A 21,040-nucleotide genomic window follows, 5' to 3' on the forward strand; every position below is an offset into this window, starting at 1 on the left:
AGTACAAAAATGAGTCGCAATTTTTGAATGAAAGAAACTGCTGTTCTAAATGTGTCCTCTAGATGTCGCAATAGCAATTCTTTGTAGATGATGCTACATATGTAAAACACAACTAAAACACATGATGTTAGCGCACCAGTCGGGGAAAATGAGCAAACTACATCAATAACATCCTGTAATTTGATTTTGATATTATTTATTTATCTTGATAGATTGAAAATGAACACCAATGAGTTGACTGATGAACATTATCACATAATTGATTCTGAAAGTGTAAAAAAGGACAACTAAATATAGAATACTATTGGATGTAAAAAAAAAAAACATGATTTGTACATTTTCAGAATGTGTTTGTTCTATTTTTAAACAAAGAAAACAATCTGCAGTTGTCTTTATTTTTACGTTATCTTGCTGTAATTTTACCAGTCCGGTCAACTTGGAGTAGATCTTCCTCCATGTGGCCCCCCATCTAAAATTAGTTTAAACACCCCTGGCCGAGATCTTCCTGCGAAAAGCAGATACGAGAAAAAAATCTAATTATGAAACGGAATAGATCCCTAAAAATTTGTTGAGTAATATCAAGGATTATCCGTTGGTGGCGTTCCCAGACATGTGGAACTATCTTGAGTTCCAGACGTCATTCTAAACCACAAATTGTGGTTAAGTCTCTTATCCAGTGGAAATCCTCGGTTACACTTACAAACGTTGCTTGGCGAGATAAATGAAGAAACCATACTTGGGGTTTATGGCACGTAGCAAAAGGAAATGCACTTTCAACCCACTGCACTCGCAGTGAGCGAACTCGACCACAAGGTAGCGCCATAGCAGAGCTAACAATACGGAATACAGATTTACAATGTAAACGACCTAATCTTTTCTCCAACTTTATACATCATACCTCAGGCAGAAGGGAATTTATGGCAATACAGATTTTAGGCCATATTGCCCACCCCTCGTAAAAAGTGGTCTTCTTTTCCTGTGAATGATGTTGTAAACAGCAGTGTGTTGGTTTTCAGGCCAATTCGTACATTAACTTGTTATTTTAAGTACATGTAAACTTACTGAATGCCTCATGTGACTGAGCAAATCTGGACATTTCTCAAGCATGTTTGTCATTTTGTGTCCTGCAGACGTCTGTGAAGAACAACTTCTGCCTGAAAAACAGGAGAGTAGCTTCAGGATGTTGAAGGAGGATCCACCAAAGAGGAAGACCAGGCACCACGGACCCTCTGGCTTCTCCTTTTCCTCTTTGACACAGACCCTGCCCTGTAAAAAGGAAGAGGAAGACTCACTGACCCCCCACATTAAAGAGGAAGAGGAGGAACACAGCGTTAGTCAGGAAGTGACTGGTGTCCCTGTGAAGAGTGAAGATGATGAGGTCAAAGGTGAAAGTGAGGAGAAGAGAGAGGCGGAGCCTCCAAGCAGCAGCTCAACACAACACATGACAACAGAAGCTGATGGAGACCACTGTGGAGGATCACAAGCAGACAAGATCTTAGCTCCACTATCAGATAGTGAGGACACAACGTCACACTCTCCTGACACTGATGATGAACACTCTAAAGATGATGCAACATGTCACACTGACAACACTCACTTCACATGTTCTCACTGTGACAAAACCTTTAATGACCATTGCAATATGAAAGTACACATGAAAACACACACTGGTGAAAAACCTTTTTCTTGTTCATTCTGTGGTAAAGGTTTTACACAAAAGCGATCTTTGAAAATACACATGAGAATACACACTGGTGAAAAACCCTTTTCCTGTTCAACCTGTGGTAAAGGTTTTACACAAAGTCAACATTTGAAAGGACACATGAGAACACACACTGGTGAAAATCCCTTTTCCTGTTCAACTTGTGGTAAAGGTTTTACACAAAGTCAACATTTGAAAGTACACGCGAGAATACACACTGGTGAAAAACCTTTTTCCTGTTCAACTTGTGGTAAAGGTTTTACACAAAGTCACAGTGTGAAAAGACACATGAGAACACACACTGGTGAAAAACCTTGTATCTGTTCAATCTGTAGTAAAAGTTTTACACAAAGTCAACATTTGAAAGGACACATGAGAGCACACACTAGTGAAAAACCCTTTTCCTGTTCAACCTGTGGTAAAGGTTTTACACAGAGTCAAAATTTGAAAATACACATGAGAACACACACTGGTGAAAAACCTTTTTCCTGTTCAACTTGTGGTAAAGAGTTTAGACAAAGTCAGAGTGTGAAAATGCACATGAGAAAACACACTGGTGAAAAACCTTTTTCTTGTTCAATCTGTGGTAAAGGTTTTACTAAAAGGCAATCTTTGAAAAGACACATGAGAATACACACTGGTGAAAAACCTTTTTCTTTGAAAAGACACATGAGAAGACACCCAGGAGAGAAAGTGTTGAGTTGCAGTGTGTGTGGTGAAAGATTGTCTTCTAAGTACCAGTGTAAGAAACACAAGTGTGCTGGTGAGAACAGCAGCAGCAAATGAAACTGCAGGATTTGAAATAAACTGTCAAGACTTTAATGTTGACTTTCTAACAACATCAGCACATATAACATGTGTGACATCATTGTTGTTTGTGTAACAATCTCTTTAATATGCTCCTACATTTATAGATTAGATAGTTTGAAATATTGAAGTATTCCATATTTGTATTTCTACTTGGTAATGATCCCATAGATTAGCACCTTTATATGATGTACATATGTACTGGTTCACATGTGAAACATCTTCTGGACCACTTCAGGAAGCATATTATTATTTACTTTATACATCATTTGAACACTTGTCTTTTATACCATTTTAAAATGTGTGACTTTATGAATTATTTGTTGGGTCTCTATAATCCATTTTATTAATGATCTTTATTACTCTCTTTTGTAATATGATGATTGTTTTATATGTATGTCCCCAGACCTTTATGCAATATAAAAGTGAGAGAAAAAGGCTGAATTGTTTGTGGAAGGATGTTTATTTTTTCTTTTTACAAACTTACATTCGTGGATAAAACAAAAATTCCCATTATTGGGTTTTAAACATTTTTAATGTATGTTTTCTTTTTAAACATCCCCAAAACAATATCAATATCAATCAAAGTTTGGAGTGTCAGGCACAAGCCAGTATTGTACATCATCCCACAGACATTTACTTTGCATACTGTAGGAGCCAATTTCCTTATTTGTTCATATTGTTTTTATCTTGTTTTCTCTCATTGATTGCTGGCCTCTGTTCATGCTGAAAAGGGATGGGACCGTTGCTATGGTGCGGTTGCCATGGTAACGTCATTTAATTGGGTTCAGGTGGGAGCACTCGGGGCGATTGCATGGAGGACACACACAGTTTTTGGCCGTGCGTGTCGTGACAATGTTCCATTCAAGGTCAGCATACATTAGAATTTTCTAAACTCGGTTAAGAGGAAGAACGTTTGAAATGCGGGCTGCGACAGACAAAACATGCTACAAAGTAGAACACATTCTACAAAACAACATCCACAAAAGGCAAGAAATGCAATGCAGCTAATAACAGCAATAAGACTAGCGAGCACCATGTTTTCCATTGGCCCAAAATCAACTTGTAAGTCTTGATAAAGGTCTGCAACTTGCAGCAGTTTCCATGGTGTAGTGGTTATCACATTCGCCTCACACGCGAAAGGTCCCCTGTTCGAAACAGGGTGGAAACAAGGTCTTTTTACTTTCCTTCTTACCTCTATAAATAAGCAAGGAAATAAATGATAGCAAGGTCCTGTGTTTCATCATAAAGTAGTTTGCAACATAGCTGACCACCTCATGTACAGCCGAGCACACACGACACCAAATTTAGAGGGTTCTCATATAGGCAGACCTCAGGCTTCAACATCATGAATGCTGGGTTCCATGAAAATGTCACGCCCAACCTGTGAAATTTCTCATTCATTCAAGTCACTGTATTCTCAGGGCTTTCAATGGATTGCAACTGTACTGTTTAGATTGACTTATAAGATGTTTAACCTCTCTTTTAGCAGGAATCATAGGTGTAATTCCCAAAGAGTTAGAGAAGACAGCTGCAGTCTGAATGAGTGTTGGCCTTGCTTTCAAATTAAGAACCAGTCAAATAAACAACTGAAACCTAAATCATAGCAGAGGATGGTTTCGATCCATCGACCTCTGGGTTATGGGCCCAGCACGCTTCCGCTGCGCCACTCTGCTGTCTTAATCTCCAGGATGCTTACTCTGGTGAATATCCAGACAAACTACTTGTAACAAAGTGATTTGGAACCCATCTGAAGTAGTGTTTCTTTCTGAGTCCTGGTTCAATCCACATTTAAAATGGCATTTTTTGGAAGAAAACATTGCAGTAAACATCAAACTCTGTGGATCCATTGGGATTTTATTCAAAACGAATAGAATTTGGCTTGCATTCATGTGGTTTGAAAACAAACTGAGAAAGTGTTACAGAAAAAACTTCAAGACACTGACGGGATTTGAGCCCAACATCTCCTATTTAACAAACAGGCACCTTGACTGACGGCTACAGTGCCTGGAACAGCATGGGATTTCAACACGATGTCTATAACCCTACACTGAATTAATGATAGCCAATTTGAGGCGATAGCATTGATTATCAGTAATTTACATTAGTTTAAACAAGCATGGCTTGAAAGTTATGTTGCAAACGTTTTTACTAGAAACTTTTTTGCAAATTTAGAGAAGGACATGGACTGTACAAGAAAACCCTCAAACCCTAGTGCTCGCGTCAAGATTTCGTCCCTGGGTGGGCTTGAACCACCATCCTCTCAGCCGAACGTGCTGACCGATTGTCATTGTCTTTGGATGGACGTAACTAGAAGTATACTGATTCAGCCTTTGGTGAGTCCAATATGCCCTTTGGGTGGAATGCCTGCGTCTTGCGGTTTTCACAAACATTGCTTTTGTCCCTTATGAATATTAGTTAAAATGTAATAAAAGCAACAGAATGCATTGGCCGGGAATCGGACCCGGATCTCCCGCGTGGCAGGCGAGAATTCTACCACTGAACCACCAATGCCTGTGGAGTAAAAGAGATTTATGAACTCGGTTAAGAGGAAGAACGTTTGAAATGCGGGCTGCGACGGACCAAACATGCTACACTGAATTAATGATAGCCAAAATGAGGCGATAGCATTGATTATCAGTAATTTACATTAGTTTAAACAAGAATGGCTTGAAAGTTATGTTGCAAACGTGGCACACGTTTTAACTAGAAACTTTTTTGCAAATTTAGAGAAGGACATGGGCTGTACAAGAAAACCCTCAAACCCCCGTGCTCGAGTCAAGATTTCGTCCCTGGGTGGGCTTGAACCACCATCCTCTCAGTTAACAGCCGAACGCGCTGACCGATTGTCATTGTCTTTGGATGGGCGTAACTAGAAGTACACTGATTCAGCCTTCGGTGAGTCCAATATGCCCTTTGGGTGGAATGCCTGCGTCTTGCGGTTGTCACAAACATTGCTTTTGTCCCTTATGAATATTAGTTAAAATGTAATAAAAGCAACAGAATGCATTGGCCGGGAATCGGACCCGGGTCTCCCGCGTGAATTCTACCATTGAACCACCAATGCCTGTGGAGTAAAAGAGATTTATGAACTCGGTTAAGACGAAGAACGTTTGAAATGCGGGCTGCGACGGACCAAACATGCGACACTGAATTAATGATAGCCAATATGAGGCGATAGCATTGATTATCAGTAATTTACATTAGTTTAAACAAGAATGGCTTGAAAGTTATGTTGCAAACGTGGCACACGTTTTAACTAGAAACTTTTTTGCAAATTTAGAGAAGGACATGGGCTGTACAAGAAAACCCTCAAACACCTGTGGTCGAGTCAAGATTTCGTCCCTGGGTGGGCTTGAACCACCATCCTCTCAGTTAACAGCCGAACGCGCTGACCGATTGCGCCACAGAGACTTACTGGTTTACATGATTAATTACTCCCCAAAAAATTATAAAATCTCATGTTACGATGTCCCGATGTCATTGTCTTTGGATTAGCGTAACTAGAAGTACACTGCTTCAGACTTCGGCGAGTCCAATATGCCTTTTGGGTGGAATGCCTGCGTCTTGCGGTTGTCACAAACATTGCTTTTGTCCCTTATGAATATTAGTTAAAATGTAATAAAAGCAACAGAATGCATTGGCCGGGAATCGGACCCGGGTCTCCCGCATGGCAGGCGAGAATTCTACCACTGAACCACCAATGCCTGTGGAGTAAAAGAGGTTTCTGAACTCGGTTAAGAGGAAGAACGTTTGAAATGCGGGCTGCGACAGACAAAACATGCTACAAAGTAGAACACATTCTACGTGCACAAGGGATTTAACAACATCCACAAAAGGCAAGAAATGCAATGCAGCTAATAACAGCAATAAGACTAGCGAGCACCATGTTTTCCATTGGCCGTCTTTTTACTTTCCTTCTTACCTTTTGTACAGCCCTTACCTTTGGGCAGGTACCGAGGGCGACTGTGTTGACCAGTTTGACGCGTGTAAATGATAGAATGTCCAGTACTGTAGAACTGTGTTTGGATATGACAATCCGTTTATTACAAACTATCTAAATTAAACCAAATGTAAGTTATATAACAAAGTATGCTAACCTTGAATGGCACATTATACCAGCATTGTCACCACATGACACAACACGATATGATATGACACGACACGACACCACACGGTCGAAAACTGTTTGTCCTCCAATCGCCCTGCCCATGCTCACACCTGAACTCAATTTAAGGAGGCTGCCATGGTAACCCCACCATAGCAACAGTCCCCTCCCTGTCGACACTTCCTGGTTCTTAACAGGAAGTGGGCGGAGCAATCTGCCAAAAAAGGAAATACAACATGCTGAACCCAACAATCAATTAGAGAAAATAAAATAAAAGCATTATAAACAAATAGGGAAATTTGGCTCCAACACCTTTATAAATAAGCAAGGAAATAAATGATAGCAAGGTCCTGTGTTTCATCATAAAGTAGTTTGCAACATAGCTGACCACCTCATGTACAGCCGAGCACACACGACACCAAATTTAGAGGGTTCTCATATAGGCAGACCTCAGGCTTCAACATCATGAATGCTGGGTTCCATGAAAATGTCACGCACAAACCTGTGAAATTTCTCATTCATTCAAGTCACTGTATTCTCAGGGCTTTCAATGGATTGCAACTGTACTGTTTAGATTGACTGATAAGATGTTTAACCTCTCTTTTAGCAGGAATCATAGGTGTAATTCCCAAAGAGTTAGAGAAGACAGCTGCAGTCTGAATGAGTGTTGGCCTTGCTTTCAAATTAAGAACCAGTCAAATAGACAACTGAAACCTAAATCATAGCAGAGGATGGTTTCGATCCATCGACCTCTGGGTTATGGGCCCAGCACGCTTCCGCTGCGCCACTCTGCTGTCTTAAACTCCAGGATGCTTACTCTGGTGAATATCCAGACAAACTACTTGTAACAAAGTGATTTGGAACCCATCTGAAGTAGTGTTTCTTTCTGAGTCCTGGTTCAATCCACATTTAAAATGGCATTTTTTGGAAGAAAACATTGCAGTAAACATCAAACTCTGTGGATCCATTGGGATTTTATTCAAAACGAATAGAATTTGGCTTGCATTCATGTGGTTTGAAAACAAACTGAGAAAGTGTTACAGAAAAAACTTCAAGACACTGACGGGATTTGAGCCCAACATCTCCTATTTAACAAACAGGCACCTTGACTGACAGCTACAGTGCCTGGAACAGCATGGGATTTCAACACGATGTCTATAACCCTACACTGAATTAATGATAGCCAATTTGAGGCGATAGCATTGATTATCAGTAATTTACATTAGTTTAAACAAGCATGGCTTGAAAGTTATGTTGCAAACGTTTTTACTAGAAACTTTTTTTTTTGCAAATTTAGAGAAGGACATGGACTGTACAAGAAAACCCTCAAACCCTCGTGCTCGCGTCAAGATTTCGTCCCTGGGTGGGCTTGAACCACCATCCTCTCAGTTAACAGCCGAACGTGCTGACCGATTGACATTGTCTTTGGATGGGCGTAACTAGAAGTACACTGATTCAGCCTTCGGTGAGTCCAATATGCCCTTTGGGTGGAATGCCTGCGTCTTGCGGTTTTCACAAACATTGCTTTTGTCCCTTATGAATATTAGTTAAAATGTAATAAAAGCAACAGAATGCATTGGCCGGGAATCGGACCCGGGTCTCCCGCGTGGCAGGCGAGAATTCTACCACTGAACCACCAATGCCTGTGGAGTAAAAGAGATTTATGAACTCGGTTAAGAGGAAGAACGTTTGAAATGCGGGCTGCGACGGACCAAACATGCTACACTGAATTAATGATAGCCAATATGAGGCGATAGCATTGATTATCAGTAATTTACATTAGTTTAAACAAGAATGGCTTGAAAGTTATGTTGCAAACGTGGCACACGTTTTAACTAGAAACTTTTTTGCAAATTTAGAGAAGGACATGGGCTGTACAAGAAAACCCTCAAACCCCCGTGCTCGAGTCAAGATTTCGTCCCTGGGTGGGCTTGAACCACCATCCTCTCAGTTAACAGCCGAACGCGCTGACCGATTGCGCCACAGAGACTTACTGGTTTACTTGATTAATTACTCCCCAAAAAATTATAAAATCTCATGTTACGATGTCCCGATGTCATTGTCTTTGGATTAGCGTAACTAGAAGTACACTGCTTCAGACTTCGGCGAGTCCAATATGCCTTTTGGGTGGAATGCCTGCGTCTTGCGGTTGTCACAAACATTGCTTTTGTCCCTTATGAATATTAGTTAAAATGTAATAAAAGCAACAGAATGCATTGGCCGGGAATCGGACCCGGGTCTCCCGCGTGGCAGGCGAGAATTCTACCACTGAACCACCAATGCCTGTGGAGTAAAAGAGATTTATGAACTCGGTTAAGAGGAAGAACGTTTGAAATGCGGGCTGCGACGGACCAAACATGCTACACTGAATTAATGATAGCCAAAATGAGGCGATAGCATTGATTATCAGTAATTTACATTAGTTTAAACAAGAATGGCTTGAAAGTTATGTTGCAAACGTGGCACATGTTTTAACTAGAAACTTTTTTGCAAATTTAGAGAAGGACATGGGCTGTACAAGAAAACCCTCAAACCCCCGTGCTCGAGTCAAGATTTCGTCCCTGGGTGGGCTTGAACCACCATCCTCTCAGTTAACAGCCGAACGTGCTGACCGATTGTCATTGTCTTTGGATGGGGGTAACTAGAAGTACACTGATTCAGCCTTCGGTGAGTCCAATATGCCCTTTGGGTGGAATGCCTGCGTCTTGCGGTTGTCACAAACATTGCTTTTGTCCCTTATGAATATTAGTTAAAATGTAATAAAAGCAACAGAATGCATTGGCCGGGAATCGGACCCGGGTCTCCCGCGTGAATTCTACCATTGAACCACCAATGCCTGTGGAGTAAAAGAGATTTATGAACTCGGTTAAGAGGAAGAACGTTTGAAATGCGGGCTGCGACGGACCAAACATGCGACACTGAATTAATGATAGCCAATATGAGGCGATAGCATTGATTATCAGTAATTTACATGAGTTTAAACAAGAATGGCTTGAAAGTTATGTTGCAAACGTGGCACACGTTTTAACTAGAAACTTTTTTGCAAATTTAGAGAAGGACATGGGCTGTACAAGAAAACCCTCAAACACCTGTGGTCGAGTCAAGATTTCGTCCCTGGGTGGGCTTGAACCACCATCCTCTCAGTTAACAGCCGAACGCGCTGACCGATTGCGCCACAGAGACTTACTGGTTTACTTGATTAATTACTCCCCAAAAAATGATAAAATCTCATGTTACGATGTCCCGATGTCATTGTCTTTGGATTAGCGTAACTAGAAGTACACTGCTTCAGACTTCGGCGAGTCCAATATGCCTTTTAGGTGGAATGCCTGCGTCTTGCGGTTGTCACAAACATTGCTTTTGTCCCTTATGAATATTAGTTAAAATGTAATAAAAGCAACAGAATGCATTGGCCGGGAATCGGACCCGGGTCTCCCGCGTGGCAGGCGAGAATTCTACCACTGAACCACCAATGCCTGTGGAGTAAAAGAGGTTTCTGAACTCGGTTAAGAGGAAGAACGTTTGAAATGCGGGCTGCGACAGACAAAACATGCTACAAAGTAGAACACATTCTACGTGCACAAGGGATTTAACAACATCCACAAAAGGCAAGAAATGCAATGCAGCTAATAACAGCAATAAGACTAGCGAGCACCATGTTTTCCATTGGCCGTCGTTTTACTTTCCTTCTTACCTTTTGTACAGCCCTTACCTTTGGGCTGGTACCGAGGGCGACTGTGTTGACCAGTTTGACGCGTGTAAATGATAGAATGTCCAGTACTGTAGAACTGTGTTTGGATATGACAATCCGTTTATTACAAACTATCTAAATTCAACCAAATGTAAGTTATATAACAAAGTATGCTAACCTTGAATGGCACATTATACCAGCATTGTCACCACATGACACAACACGATATGATATGACACGACACGACACCACACGGTCGAAAACTGTTTGTCCTCCAATCGCCCTGCCCATGCTCACACCTGAACTCAATTTAAGGAGGCTGCCATGGTAACCCCACCATAGCAACAGTCCCCTCCCTGTCGACACTTCCTGGTTCTTAACAGGAAGTGGGCGGAGCAATCTGCCAAAAAAGGAAATACAACATGCTGAACCCAACAATCAATTAGAGAAAATAAAATAAAAGCATTATAAACAAATAGGGAAATTTGGCTCCAACACCTTTATAAATAAGCAAGGAAATAAATGATAGCAAGGTCCTGTGTTTCATCATAAAGTAGTTTGCAACATAGCTGACCACCTCATGTACAGCCGAGCACACACGACACCAAATTTAGAGGGTTCTCATATAGGCAGACCTCAGGCTTCAACATCATGAATGCTGGGTTCCATGAAAATGTCACGCACAAAGCTGTGAAATTTCTCATTCATTCAAGTCACTGTATTCTCAGGGCTTTCAATGGATTGCAACTGTACTGTTTAGATTGACTTATAAGATGTTTAACCTCTCTTTTAGCAGGAATCATAGGTGTAATTCCCAAAGAGTTAGAGAAGACAGCTGCAGTCTGAATGAGTGTTGGCCTTGCTTTCAAATTAAGAACCAGTCAAATAGACAACTGAAACCTAAATCATAGCAGAGGATGGTTTCGATCCATCGACCTCTGGGTTATGGGCCCAGCACGCTTCCGCTGCGCCACTCTGCTGTCTTAAACTCCAGGATGCTTACTCTGGTGAATATCCAGACAAACTACTTGTAACAAAGTGATTTGGAACCCATCTGAAGTAGTGTTTCTTTCTGAGTCCTGGTTCAATCCACATTTAAAATGGCATTTTTTGGAAGAAAACATTGCAGTAAACATCAAACTCTGTGGATCCATTGGGATTTTATTCAAAACTAATAGAATTTGGCTTGCATTCATGTGGTTTGAAAACAAACTGAGAAAGTGTTACAGAAAAAACTTCAAGACACTGACGGGATTTGAGCCCAACATCTCCTATTTAACAAACAGGCACCTTGACTGACGGCTACAGTGCCTGGAACAGCATGGGATTTCAACACGATGTCTATAACCCTACACTGAATTGATGATAGCCAATTTGAGGCGATAGCATTGATTATCAGTAATTTACATTAGTTTAAACAAGCATGGCTTGAAAGTTATGTTGCAAACGTTTTTACTAGAAACTTTTTTGCAAATTTAGAGAAGGACATGGACTGTACAAGAAAACCCTCAAACCCTCGTGCTCGCGTCAAGATTTCGTCCCTGGGTGGGCTTGAACCACCATCCTCTCAGATAACAGCCGAACGTGCTGACCGATTGTCATTGTCTTTGGATGGGCGTAACTAGAAGTATACTGATTCAGCCTTTGGTGAGTCCAATATGCCCTTTGGGTGGAATGCCTGCGTCTTGCGGTTGTCACAAACATTGCTTTTGTCCCTTATGAATATTAGTTAAAATGTAATAAAAGCAACAGAATGCATTGGCCGGGAATCGGACCCGGGTCTCCCGCGTGGCAGGCGAGAATTCTACCACTGAACCACCAATGCCTGTGGAGTAAAAGAGATTTATGAACTCGGTTAAGAGGAAGAACGTTTGAAATGCGGGCTGCGACGGACCAAACATGCTGCACTGAATTAATGATAGCCAAAATGAGGCGATAGCATTGATTATCAGTAATTTACATTAGTTTAAACAAGAATGGCTTGAAAGTTATGTTGCAAACGTGGCACATGTTTTAACTAGAAACTTTTTTGCAAATTTAGAGAAGGACATGGGCTGTACAAGAAAACCCTCAAACCCCCGTGCTCGAGTCAAGATTTCGTCCCTGGGTGGGCTTGAACCACCATCCTCTCAGTTAACAGCCGAACGTGCTGACCGATTGTCATTGTCTTTGGATGGGGGTAACTAGAAGTACACTGATTCAGCCTTCGGTGAGTCCAATATGCCCTTTGGGTGGAATGCCTGCGTCTTGCGGTTGTCACAAACATTGCTTTTGTCCTTTATGAATATTAGTTAAAATGTAATAAAAGCAACAGAATGCATTGGCCGGGAATCGGACCCGGGTCTCCCGCGTGAATTCTACCATTGAACCACCAATGCCTGTGGAGTAAAAGAGATTTATGAACTCGGTTAAGAGGAAGAACGTTTGAAATGCGGGCTGCGACGGACCAAACATGCGACACTGAATTAATGATAGCCAATATGAGGCGATAGCATTGATTATCAGTAATTTACATTAGTTTAAACAAGAATGGCTTGAAAGTTATGTTGCAAACGTGGCACACGTTTTAACTAGAAACTTTTTTGCAAATTTAGAGAAGGACATGGGCTGTACAAGAAAACCCTCAAACACCTGTGGTCGAGTCAAGATTTCGTCCCTGGGTGGGCTTGAACCACCATCCTCTCAGTTAACAGCCGAACGCGCTGACCGATTGCGCCACAGAGACTTACTGGTTTACTTGATTAATTACTCCCCAAAAAATTATAAAATCTCATGTTCCGATGTCCCGATGTCATTGTCTTTGGATTAGCGTAACTAGAAGTACACTGCTTCAGACTTCGGCGAGTCCAATATGCCTTTTGGGTGGAATGCCTGCGTCTTGCGGTTTTCACAAACATTGCTTTTGTCCCTTATGAATATTAGTTAAAATGTAATAAAAGCAACAGAATGCATTGGCCGGGAATCGGACCCGGGTCTCCCGCGTGGCAGGTGAGAATTCTACCACTGAACCACCAATGCCTGTGGAGTAAAAGAGATTCATGAACTCGGTTAAGAGGAAGAACGTTTGAAATGCGGGCTGCGACGGACCAAACATGCTACACTGAATTAATGATAGCCAATATGAGGTGATAGCATTGATTATCAGTAATTTACATTAGTTTAAACAAGAATGGCTTGAAAGTTATGTTGCAAACGTGGCACATGTTTTAACTAGAAACTTTTTTGCAAATTTAGAGAAGGACATGGGCTGTACAAGAAAACCCTCAAACCCCCGTGCTCGAGTCAAGATTTCGTCCCTGGGTGGGCTTGAACCACCATCCTCTCAGTTAACAGCCGAACGTGCTGACCGATTGTCATTGTCTTTGGATGGGGGTAACTAGAAGTACACTGATTCAGCCTTCGGTGAGTCCAATATGCCCTTTGGGTGGAATGCCTGCATCTTGCGGTTGTCACAAACATTGCTTTTGTCCCTTATGAATATTAGTTAAAATGTAATAAAAGCAACAGAATGCATTGGCCGGGAATCGGACCCGGGTCTCCCGCGTGAATTCTACCATTGAACCACCAATGCCTGTGGAGTAAAAGAGATTTATGAACTCGGTTAAGAGGAAGAACGTTTGAAATGCGGGCTGCGACGGACCAAACATGCGACACTGAATTAATGATAGCCAATATGAGGCGATAGCATTGATTATCAGTAATTTACATTAGTTTAAACAAGAATGGCTTGAAAGTTATGTTGCAAACGTGGCACACGTTTTAACTAGAAACTTTTTTGCAAATTTAGAGAAGGACATGGGCTGTACAAGAAAACCCTCAAACACCTGTGGTCGAGTCAAGATTTCGTCCCTGGGTGGGCTTGAACCACCATCCTCTCAGTTAACAGCCGAACGCGCTGACCGATTGCGCCACAGAGACTAACTGGTTTACTTGATTAATTACTCCCCAAAAAATTATAAAATCTCATGTTACGATGTCCCGATGTCATTGTCTTTGGATTAGCGTAACTAGAAGTACAGTGCTTCAGACTTCGGCGAGTCCAATATGCCTTTTGGGTGGAATGCCTGCGTCTTGCGGTTGTCACAAACATTGCTTTTGTCCCTTATGAATATTAGTTAAAATGTAATAAAAGCAACAGAATGCATTGGCCGGGAATCGGACCCGGGTCTCCCGCGTGGCAGGCGAGAATTCTACCACTGAACCACCAATGCCTGTGGAGTAAAAGAGATTTATGAACTCGGTTAAGAGGAAGAACGTTTGAAATGCGGGCTGCGACGGACCAAACATGCTACACTGAATTAATGATAGCCAAAATGAGGCGATAGCATTGATTATCAGTAATTTACATTAGTTTAAACAAGAATGGCTTGAAAGTTATGTTGCAAACGTGGCACATGTTTTAACTAGAAACTTTTTTGCAAATTTAGAGAAGGACATGGGCTGTACAAGAAAACCCTCAAACCCCCGTGCTCGAGTCAAGATTTCGTCCCTGGGTGGGCTTGAACCACCATCCTCTCAGTTAACAGCCGAACGTGCTGACCGATTGTCATTGTCTTTGGATGGGGGTAACTAGAAGTACACTGATTCAGCCTTCGGTGAGTCCAATATGCCCTTTGGGTGGAATGCCTGCGTCTTGCGGTTGGCACAAACATTGCTTTTGTCCCTTATGAATATTAGTTAAAATGTAATAAAAGCAACAGAATGCATTGGCCGGGAATCGGACCCGGGTCTCCCGCGTGAATTCTACCATTGAACCACCAATGCCTGTGGAGTAAAAGAGATTTATGAACTCGGTTAAGAGGAAGAACGTTTGAAATGCGGGCTGCGACGGACCAAACATGCGACACTGAATTAATGATAGCCAATATGAGGCGATAGCATTGATTATCAGTAATTTACATTAGTTTAAACAAGAATGGCTTGAAAGTTATGTTGCAAACGTGGCACACGTTTTAACTAGAAACTTTTTTGCAAATTTAGAGAAGGACATGGGCTGTACAAGAAAACCCTCAAACACCTGTGGTCGAGTCAAGATTTCGTCCCTGGGTGGGCTTGAACCACCATCCTCTCAGTTAACAGCCGAACGCGCTGACCGATTGCGCCACAGAGACTTACTGGTTTAATTGATTAATTACTCCCCAAAAAATTATAAAATCTCATGTTACGATGTCCCGATGTCATTGTCTTTGGATTAGCGTAACTAGAAGTACACTGCTTCAGACTTCGCCGAGTCCAATATGCCTTTTGGGTGGAATGCCTGCGTCTTGCGGTTGTCACAAACATTGCTTTTGTCCCTTATGAATATTAGTTAAAATGTAATAAAAGCAACATAATGCATTGGCCGGGAATCGGACCCGGGTCTCCCGCGTGGCAGGCGAGAATTCTACCACTGAACCACCAATGCCTGTGGAGTAAAAGAGGTTTCTGAACTCGGTTAAGAGGAAGAACGTTTGAAATGCGGGCTGCGACAGACAAAACATGCTACAAAGTAGAACACATTCTACGTGCACAAGGGATTTAACAACATCCACAAAAGGCAAGAAATGCAATGCAGCTAATAACAGCAATAAGACTAGCGAGCACCATGTTTTCCATTGGCCGTCTTTTTACTTTCCTTCTTACCTTTTGTACAGCCCTTACCTTTGGGCTGGTACCGAGGGCGACTGTGTTGACCAGTTTGACGCGTGTAAATGATAGAATGTCCAGTACTGTAGAACTGTGTTTGGATATGACAATCCGTTTATTACAAGCTATCTAAATTAAACCAAATGTAAGTTATATAACAATGTATGCTAACCTTGAATGGCACATTATACCAGCATTGTCACCACATGACACAACACGATATGATATGACACGACACGACACCACACGGTCGAAAACTGTTTGTCCTCCAATCGCCCTGCCCATGCTCACACCTGAACTCAATTTAAGGAGGCTGCCATGGTAACCCCACCATAGCAACAGTCCCCTCCCTGTCGACACTTCCTGGTTCTTAACAGGAAGTGGGCGGAGCAATCTGCCAAAAAAGGAAATACAACATGCTGAACCCAACAATCAATTAGAGAAAATAAAATAAAAGCATTATAAACAAATAGGGAAATTTGGCTCCAACACCTTTATAAATAAGCAAGGAAATAAATGATAGCAAGGTCCTGTGTTTCATCATAAAGTAGTTTGCAACATAGCTGACCACCTCATGTACAGCCGAGCACACACGACACCAAATTTAGAGGGTTCTCATATAGGCAGACCACAGGCTTCAACATCATGAATGCTGGGTTCCATGAAAATGTCACGCACAAACCTGTGAAATTTCTCATTCATTCAAGTCACTGTATTCTCAGGGCTTTCAATGGATTGCAACTGTACTGTTTAGATTGACTTATAAGATGTTTAACCTCTCTTTTAGCAGGAATCATAGGTGTAATTCCCAAAGAGTTAGAGAAGACAGCTGCAGTCTGAATGAGTGTTGGCCTTGCTTTCAAATTAAGAACCAGTCAAATAGACAACTGAAACCTAAATCATAGCAGAGGATGGTTTCGATCCATCGACCTCTGGGTTATGGGCCCAGCACGCTTCCGCTGCGCCACTCTGCTGTCTTAATCTCCAGGATGCTTACTCTGGTGAATATCCAGACAAACTTCTTGTAACAAAGTGATTTGGAACCCATCTGAAGTAGTGTTTCTTTCTGAGTCCTGGTTCAATCCACATTTAAAATGGCATTTTTTGGAAGAAAACATTGCAGAAAACATCAAACTCTGTGGATCCATTGGGATTTTATTCAAAACGAATAGAATTTGGCTTGCATTCATGTGGTTTGAAAACAAACTGAGAAAGTGTTACAGAAAAAACTTCAAGACACTGACGGGATTTGAGCCCAACATCTCCTATTTAACAAACAGGCACCTTGACTGACGGCTACAGTGCCTGGAACAGCATTGGATTTCAACACGATGTCTATAACCCTACACTGAATTAATGATAGCCAATTTGAGGCGATAGCATTGATTATCAGTAATTTACATTAGTTTAAACAAGCATGGCTTGAAAGTTATGTTGCAAACGTTTTTACTAGAAACTTTTTTGCAAATTTAGAGAAGAACATGGACTGTACAAGAAAACCCTCAAACCCTCGTGCTCGCGTCAAGATTTCGTCCCTGGGTGGGCTTGAACCACCATCCTCTCAATTAACAGCCGAACGTGCTGACCGATTGTCATTGTCTTTGGATGGGCGTAACTAGAAGTATACTGATTCAGCCTTCGGTGAGTCCAATATGCCCTTTGGGTGGAATGCCTGCGTCTTGCGGTTTTCACAAACATTGCTTTTGTCCCTTATGAATATTAGTTAAAATGTAATAAAAGCAACAGAATGCATTGGCCGGGAATCGGACCCGGGTCTCCCGCGTGGCAGGCGAGAATTCTACCACTGAACCACCAATGCCTGTGGAGTAAAAGAGATTTATGAACTCGGTTAAGAGGAAGAACGTTTGAAATGCGGGCTGCGACGGACCAAACATGCTACACTGAATTAATGATAGCCAATATGAGGCGATAGCATTGATTATCAGTAATTTACATTAGTTTAAACAAGAATGGCTTGAAAGTTATGTTGCAAACGTGGCACACGTTTTAACTAGAAACTTTTTTGCAAATTTAGAGAAGGACATGGGCTGTACAAGAAAACCCTCAAACCCCCGTGCTCGAGTCAAGATTTCGTCCCTGGGTGGGCTTGAACCACCATCCTCTCAGTTAACAGCCGAACGTGCTGACCGATTGTCATTGTCTTTGGATGGGGGTAACTAGAAGTACACTGATTCAGCCTTCGGTGAGTCCAATATGTCCTTTGGGTGGAATGCCTGCGTCTTGCGGTTTTCACAAACATTGCTTTTGTCCCTTATGAATATTAGTTAAAATGTAATAAAAGCAACAGAATGCATTGGCCGGGAATCGGACCCGGGTCTCCCGCGTGAATTCTACCATTGAACCACCAATGCCTGTGGAGTAAAAGAGATTTATGAACTCGGTTAAGAGGAAGAACGTTTGAAATGCGGGCTGCGACGGACCAAACATGCGACACTGAATTAATGATAGCCAATATGAGGCGATAGCATTGATTATCAGTAATTTACATTAGTTTAAACAAGAATGGCTTGAAAGTTATGTTGCAAACGTGGTACACGTTTTAACTAGAAACTTTTTTGCAAATTTAGAGAAGGACATGGGCTGTACAAGAAAACCCTCAAACACCTGTGGTCGAGTCAAGATTTCGTCCCTGGGTGGGCTTGAACCACCATCCTCTCAGTTAACAGCCGAACGCGCTGACCGATTGCGCCACAGAGACTTACTGGTTTACTTGATTAATTACTCCCCAAAAAATTATAAAATCTCATGTTACGATGTCCCGATGTCATTGTCTTTGGATTAGCGTAACTAGAAGTACACTGCTTCAGACTTCGGCGAGTCCAATATGCCTTTTGGGTGGAATGCCTGCGTCTTGCGGTTGTCACAAACATTGCTTTTGTCCCTTATGAATATTAGTTAAAATGTAATAAAAGCAACAGAATGCATTGGCCGGGAATCGGACCCGGGTCTCCCGCGTGGCAGGCGAGAATTCTACCACTGAACCACCAATGCCTGTGGAGTAAAAGAGATTTATGAACTCGGTTAAGAGGAAGAACGTTTGAAATGCGGGCTGCGACGGACCAAACATGCTACACTGAATTAATGATAGCCAAAATGAGGCGATAGCATTGATTATCAGTAATTTACATTAGTTTAAACAAGAATGGCTTGAAAGTTATGTTGCAAACGTGGCACATGTTTTAACTAGAAACTTTTTTGCAAATTTAGAGAAGGACATGGGCTGTACAAGAAAACCCTCAAACCCCCGTGCTCGAGTCAAGATTTCGTCCCTGGGTGGGCTTGAACCACCATCCTCTCAGTTAACAGCCAAACGTGCTGACCGATTGTCATTGTCTTTGGATGGGGGTAACTAGAAGTACACTGATTCAGCCTTCGGTGAGTCCAATATGCCCTTTGGGTGGAATGCCTGCGTCTTGCGGTTGTCACAAACATTGCTTTTGTCCCTTATGAATATTAGTTAAAATGTAATAAAAGCAACAGAATGCATTGGCCGGGAATCGGACCCGGGTCTCCCGCGTGAATTCTACCATTGAACCACCAATGCCTGTGGAGTAAAAGAGATTTATGAACTCGGTTAAGAGGAAGAACGTTTGAAATGCGGGCTGCGACGGACCAAACATGCGACACTGAATTAATGATAGCCAATATGAGGCGATAGCATTGATTATCAGTAATTTACATTAGTTTAAACAAGAATGGCTTGAAAGTTATGTTGCAAACGTGGCACACGTTTTAACTAGAAACTTTTTTGCAAATTTAGAGAAGGACATGGGCTGTACAAGAAAACCCTCAAACACCTGTGGTCGAGTCAAGATTTCGTCCCTGGGTGGGCTTGAACCACCATCCTCTCAGTTAACAGCCGAACGCGCTGACCGATTGCGCCACAGAGACTTACTGGTTTACTTGATTAATTACTCCCCAAAAAATTATAAAATCTCATGTTACGATGTCCCGATGTCATTGTCTTTGGATTAGCGTAACTAGAAGTACACTGCTTCAGACTTCGGCGAGTCCAATATGCCTTTTGGGTGGAATGCCTGCGTCTTGCGGTTGTCACAAACATTGCTTTTGTCCCTTATGAATATTAGTTAAAATGTAATAAAAGCAACAGAATGCATTGGCCGGGAATCGGACCCGGGTCTCCCGCGTGAATTCTACCATTGAACCACCAATGCCTGTGGAGTAAAAGAGATTTATGAACTCGGTTAAGAGGAAGAACGTTTGAAATGCGGGCTGCGACGGACCAAACATGCGACACTGAATTAATGATAGCCAATATGAGGCGATAGCATTGATTATCAGTAATTTACATTAGTTTAAACAAGAATGGCTTGAAAGTTATGTTGCAAACGTGGCACACGTTTTAACTAGAAACTTTTTTGCAAATTTAGAGAAGGACATGGGCTGTACAAGAAAACCCTCAAACACCTGTGGTCGAGTCAAGATTTCGTCCCTGGGTGGGCTTGAACCACCATCCTCTCAGTTAACAGCCGAACGCGCTGACCGATTGCGCCACAGAGACTTACTGGTTTACTTGATTAATTACTCCCCAAAAAATTATAAAATCTCATGTTACGATGTCCCGATGTCATTGTCTTTGGATTAGCGTAACTAGAAGTACACTGCTTCAGACTTCGGCGAGTCCAATATGCCTTTTGGGTGGAATGCCTGCGTCTTGCGGTTGTCACAAACATTGCTTTTGTCCCTTATGAATATTAGTTAAAATGTAATAAAAGCAACAGAATGCATTGGCCGGGAATCGGACCCGGGTCTCCCGCGTGGCAGGCGAGAATTCTACCACTGAACCACCAATGCCTGTGGAGTAAAAGAGGTTTCTGAACTCGGTTAAGAGGAAGAACGTTTGAAATGCGGGCTGCGACAGACAAAACATGCTACAAAGTAGAACACATTCTACGTGCACAAGGGATTTAACAACATCCACAAAAGGCAAGAAATGCAATGCAGCTAATAACAGCAATAAGACTAGCGAGCACCATGTTTTCCATTGGCTGTCTTTTTACTTTCCTTCTTACCTTTTGTACAGCCCTTACCTTTGGGCTGGTACCGAGGGCGACTGTGTTGACCA

The 21,040-nt window shown here is 42.0% G+C and overlaps 3 protein-coding genes and 21 non-coding genes across 25 annotated transcripts in view; 3 read left to right on the top strand and 21 right to left on the bottom strand.

Moving 5' to 3' along the window:
* LOC133570515 (uncharacterized) overlaps positions 1-21,040 on the top strand; it is a 905,074-nt gene that overhangs the window by 764,240 nt on the left and 119,794 nt on the right. The window lies entirely within an intron of this gene.
* The window catches only part of LOC133570532 (uncharacterized), a 508,763-nt gene that overhangs the window by 319,527 nt on the left and 168,196 nt on the right, over positions 1-21,040 (bottom strand). The window lies entirely within an intron of this gene.
* On the top strand, positions 1,150-3,135 carry LOC133570520 (uncharacterized). Its single transcript, XM_061923203.2, has one exon. The coding sequence runs from the start codon at positions 1,181-1,183 to the stop codon at positions 2,486-2,488; it is 1,308 nt and encodes a 435-aa protein (XP_061779187.2). The 5' UTR covers positions 1,150-1,180; the 3' UTR covers positions 2,489-3,135.
* Positions 3,608-3,680, top strand: trnav-cac (transfer RNA valine (anticodon CAC)). The gene has a single exon. It is a non-coding gene; the product is annotated as a tRNA-Val (tRNA).
* Positions 4,953-5,023, bottom strand: trnag-gcc (transfer RNA glycine (anticodon GCC)). The gene has a single exon. It is a non-coding gene; the product is annotated as a tRNA-Gly (tRNA).
* Positions 5,850-5,923, bottom strand: trnan-guu (transfer RNA asparagine (anticodon GUU)). Its single transcript has one exon. It is a non-coding gene; the product is annotated as a tRNA-Asn (tRNA).
* trnag-gcc (transfer RNA glycine (anticodon GCC)) lies at positions 6,146-6,216 on the bottom strand. Its single transcript has one exon. It is a non-coding gene; the product is annotated as a tRNA-Gly (tRNA).
* On the bottom strand, positions 8,190-8,260 carry trnag-gcc (transfer RNA glycine (anticodon GCC)). The gene has a single exon. It is a non-coding gene; the product is annotated as a tRNA-Gly (tRNA).
* On the bottom strand, positions 8,534-8,607 carry trnan-guu (transfer RNA asparagine (anticodon GUU)). The gene has a single exon. It is a non-coding gene; the product is annotated as a tRNA-Asn (tRNA).
* trnag-gcc (transfer RNA glycine (anticodon GCC)) lies at positions 8,830-8,900 on the bottom strand. Its single transcript has one exon. It is a non-coding gene; the product is annotated as a tRNA-Gly (tRNA).
* Positions 9,727-9,800, bottom strand: trnan-guu (transfer RNA asparagine (anticodon GUU)). The gene has a single exon. It is a non-coding gene; the product is annotated as a tRNA-Asn (tRNA).
* On the bottom strand, positions 10,023-10,093 carry trnag-gcc (transfer RNA glycine (anticodon GCC)). Its single transcript has one exon. It is a non-coding gene; the product is annotated as a tRNA-Gly (tRNA).
* On the bottom strand, positions 12,063-12,133 carry trnag-gcc (transfer RNA glycine (anticodon GCC)). The gene has a single exon. It is a non-coding gene; the product is annotated as a tRNA-Gly (tRNA).
* On the bottom strand, positions 12,960-13,033 carry trnan-guu (transfer RNA asparagine (anticodon GUU)). The gene has a single exon. It is a non-coding gene; the product is annotated as a tRNA-Asn (tRNA).
* trnan-guu (transfer RNA asparagine (anticodon GUU)) lies at positions 14,153-14,226 on the bottom strand. The gene has a single exon. It is a non-coding gene; the product is annotated as a tRNA-Asn (tRNA).
* Positions 14,449-14,519, bottom strand: trnag-gcc (transfer RNA glycine (anticodon GCC)). Its single transcript has one exon. It is a non-coding gene; the product is annotated as a tRNA-Gly (tRNA).
* trnan-guu (transfer RNA asparagine (anticodon GUU)) lies at positions 15,346-15,419 on the bottom strand. The gene has a single exon. It is a non-coding gene; the product is annotated as a tRNA-Asn (tRNA).
* trnag-gcc (transfer RNA glycine (anticodon GCC)) lies at positions 15,642-15,712 on the bottom strand. The gene has a single exon. It is a non-coding gene; the product is annotated as a tRNA-Gly (tRNA).
* trnag-gcc (transfer RNA glycine (anticodon GCC)) lies at positions 17,682-17,752 on the bottom strand. The gene has a single exon. It is a non-coding gene; the product is annotated as a tRNA-Gly (tRNA).
* trnan-guu (transfer RNA asparagine (anticodon GUU)) lies at positions 18,579-18,652 on the bottom strand. The gene has a single exon. It is a non-coding gene; the product is annotated as a tRNA-Asn (tRNA).
* Positions 18,875-18,945, bottom strand: trnag-gcc (transfer RNA glycine (anticodon GCC)). Its single transcript has one exon. It is a non-coding gene; the product is annotated as a tRNA-Gly (tRNA).
* Positions 19,772-19,845, bottom strand: trnan-guu (transfer RNA asparagine (anticodon GUU)). The gene has a single exon. It is a non-coding gene; the product is annotated as a tRNA-Asn (tRNA).
* trnan-guu (transfer RNA asparagine (anticodon GUU)) lies at positions 20,403-20,476 on the bottom strand. Its single transcript has one exon. It is a non-coding gene; the product is annotated as a tRNA-Asn (tRNA).
* trnag-gcc (transfer RNA glycine (anticodon GCC)) lies at positions 20,699-20,769 on the bottom strand. The gene has a single exon. It is a non-coding gene; the product is annotated as a tRNA-Gly (tRNA).

Source organism: Nerophis lumbriciformis, linkage group LG28, assembly GCF_033978685.3.
Source record: "Nerophis lumbriciformis linkage group LG28, RoL_Nlum_v2.1, whole genome shotgun sequence".
Classification (NCBI taxonomy): domain Eukaryota; kingdom Metazoa; phylum Chordata; class Actinopteri; order Syngnathiformes; family Syngnathidae; genus Nerophis; species Nerophis lumbriciformis.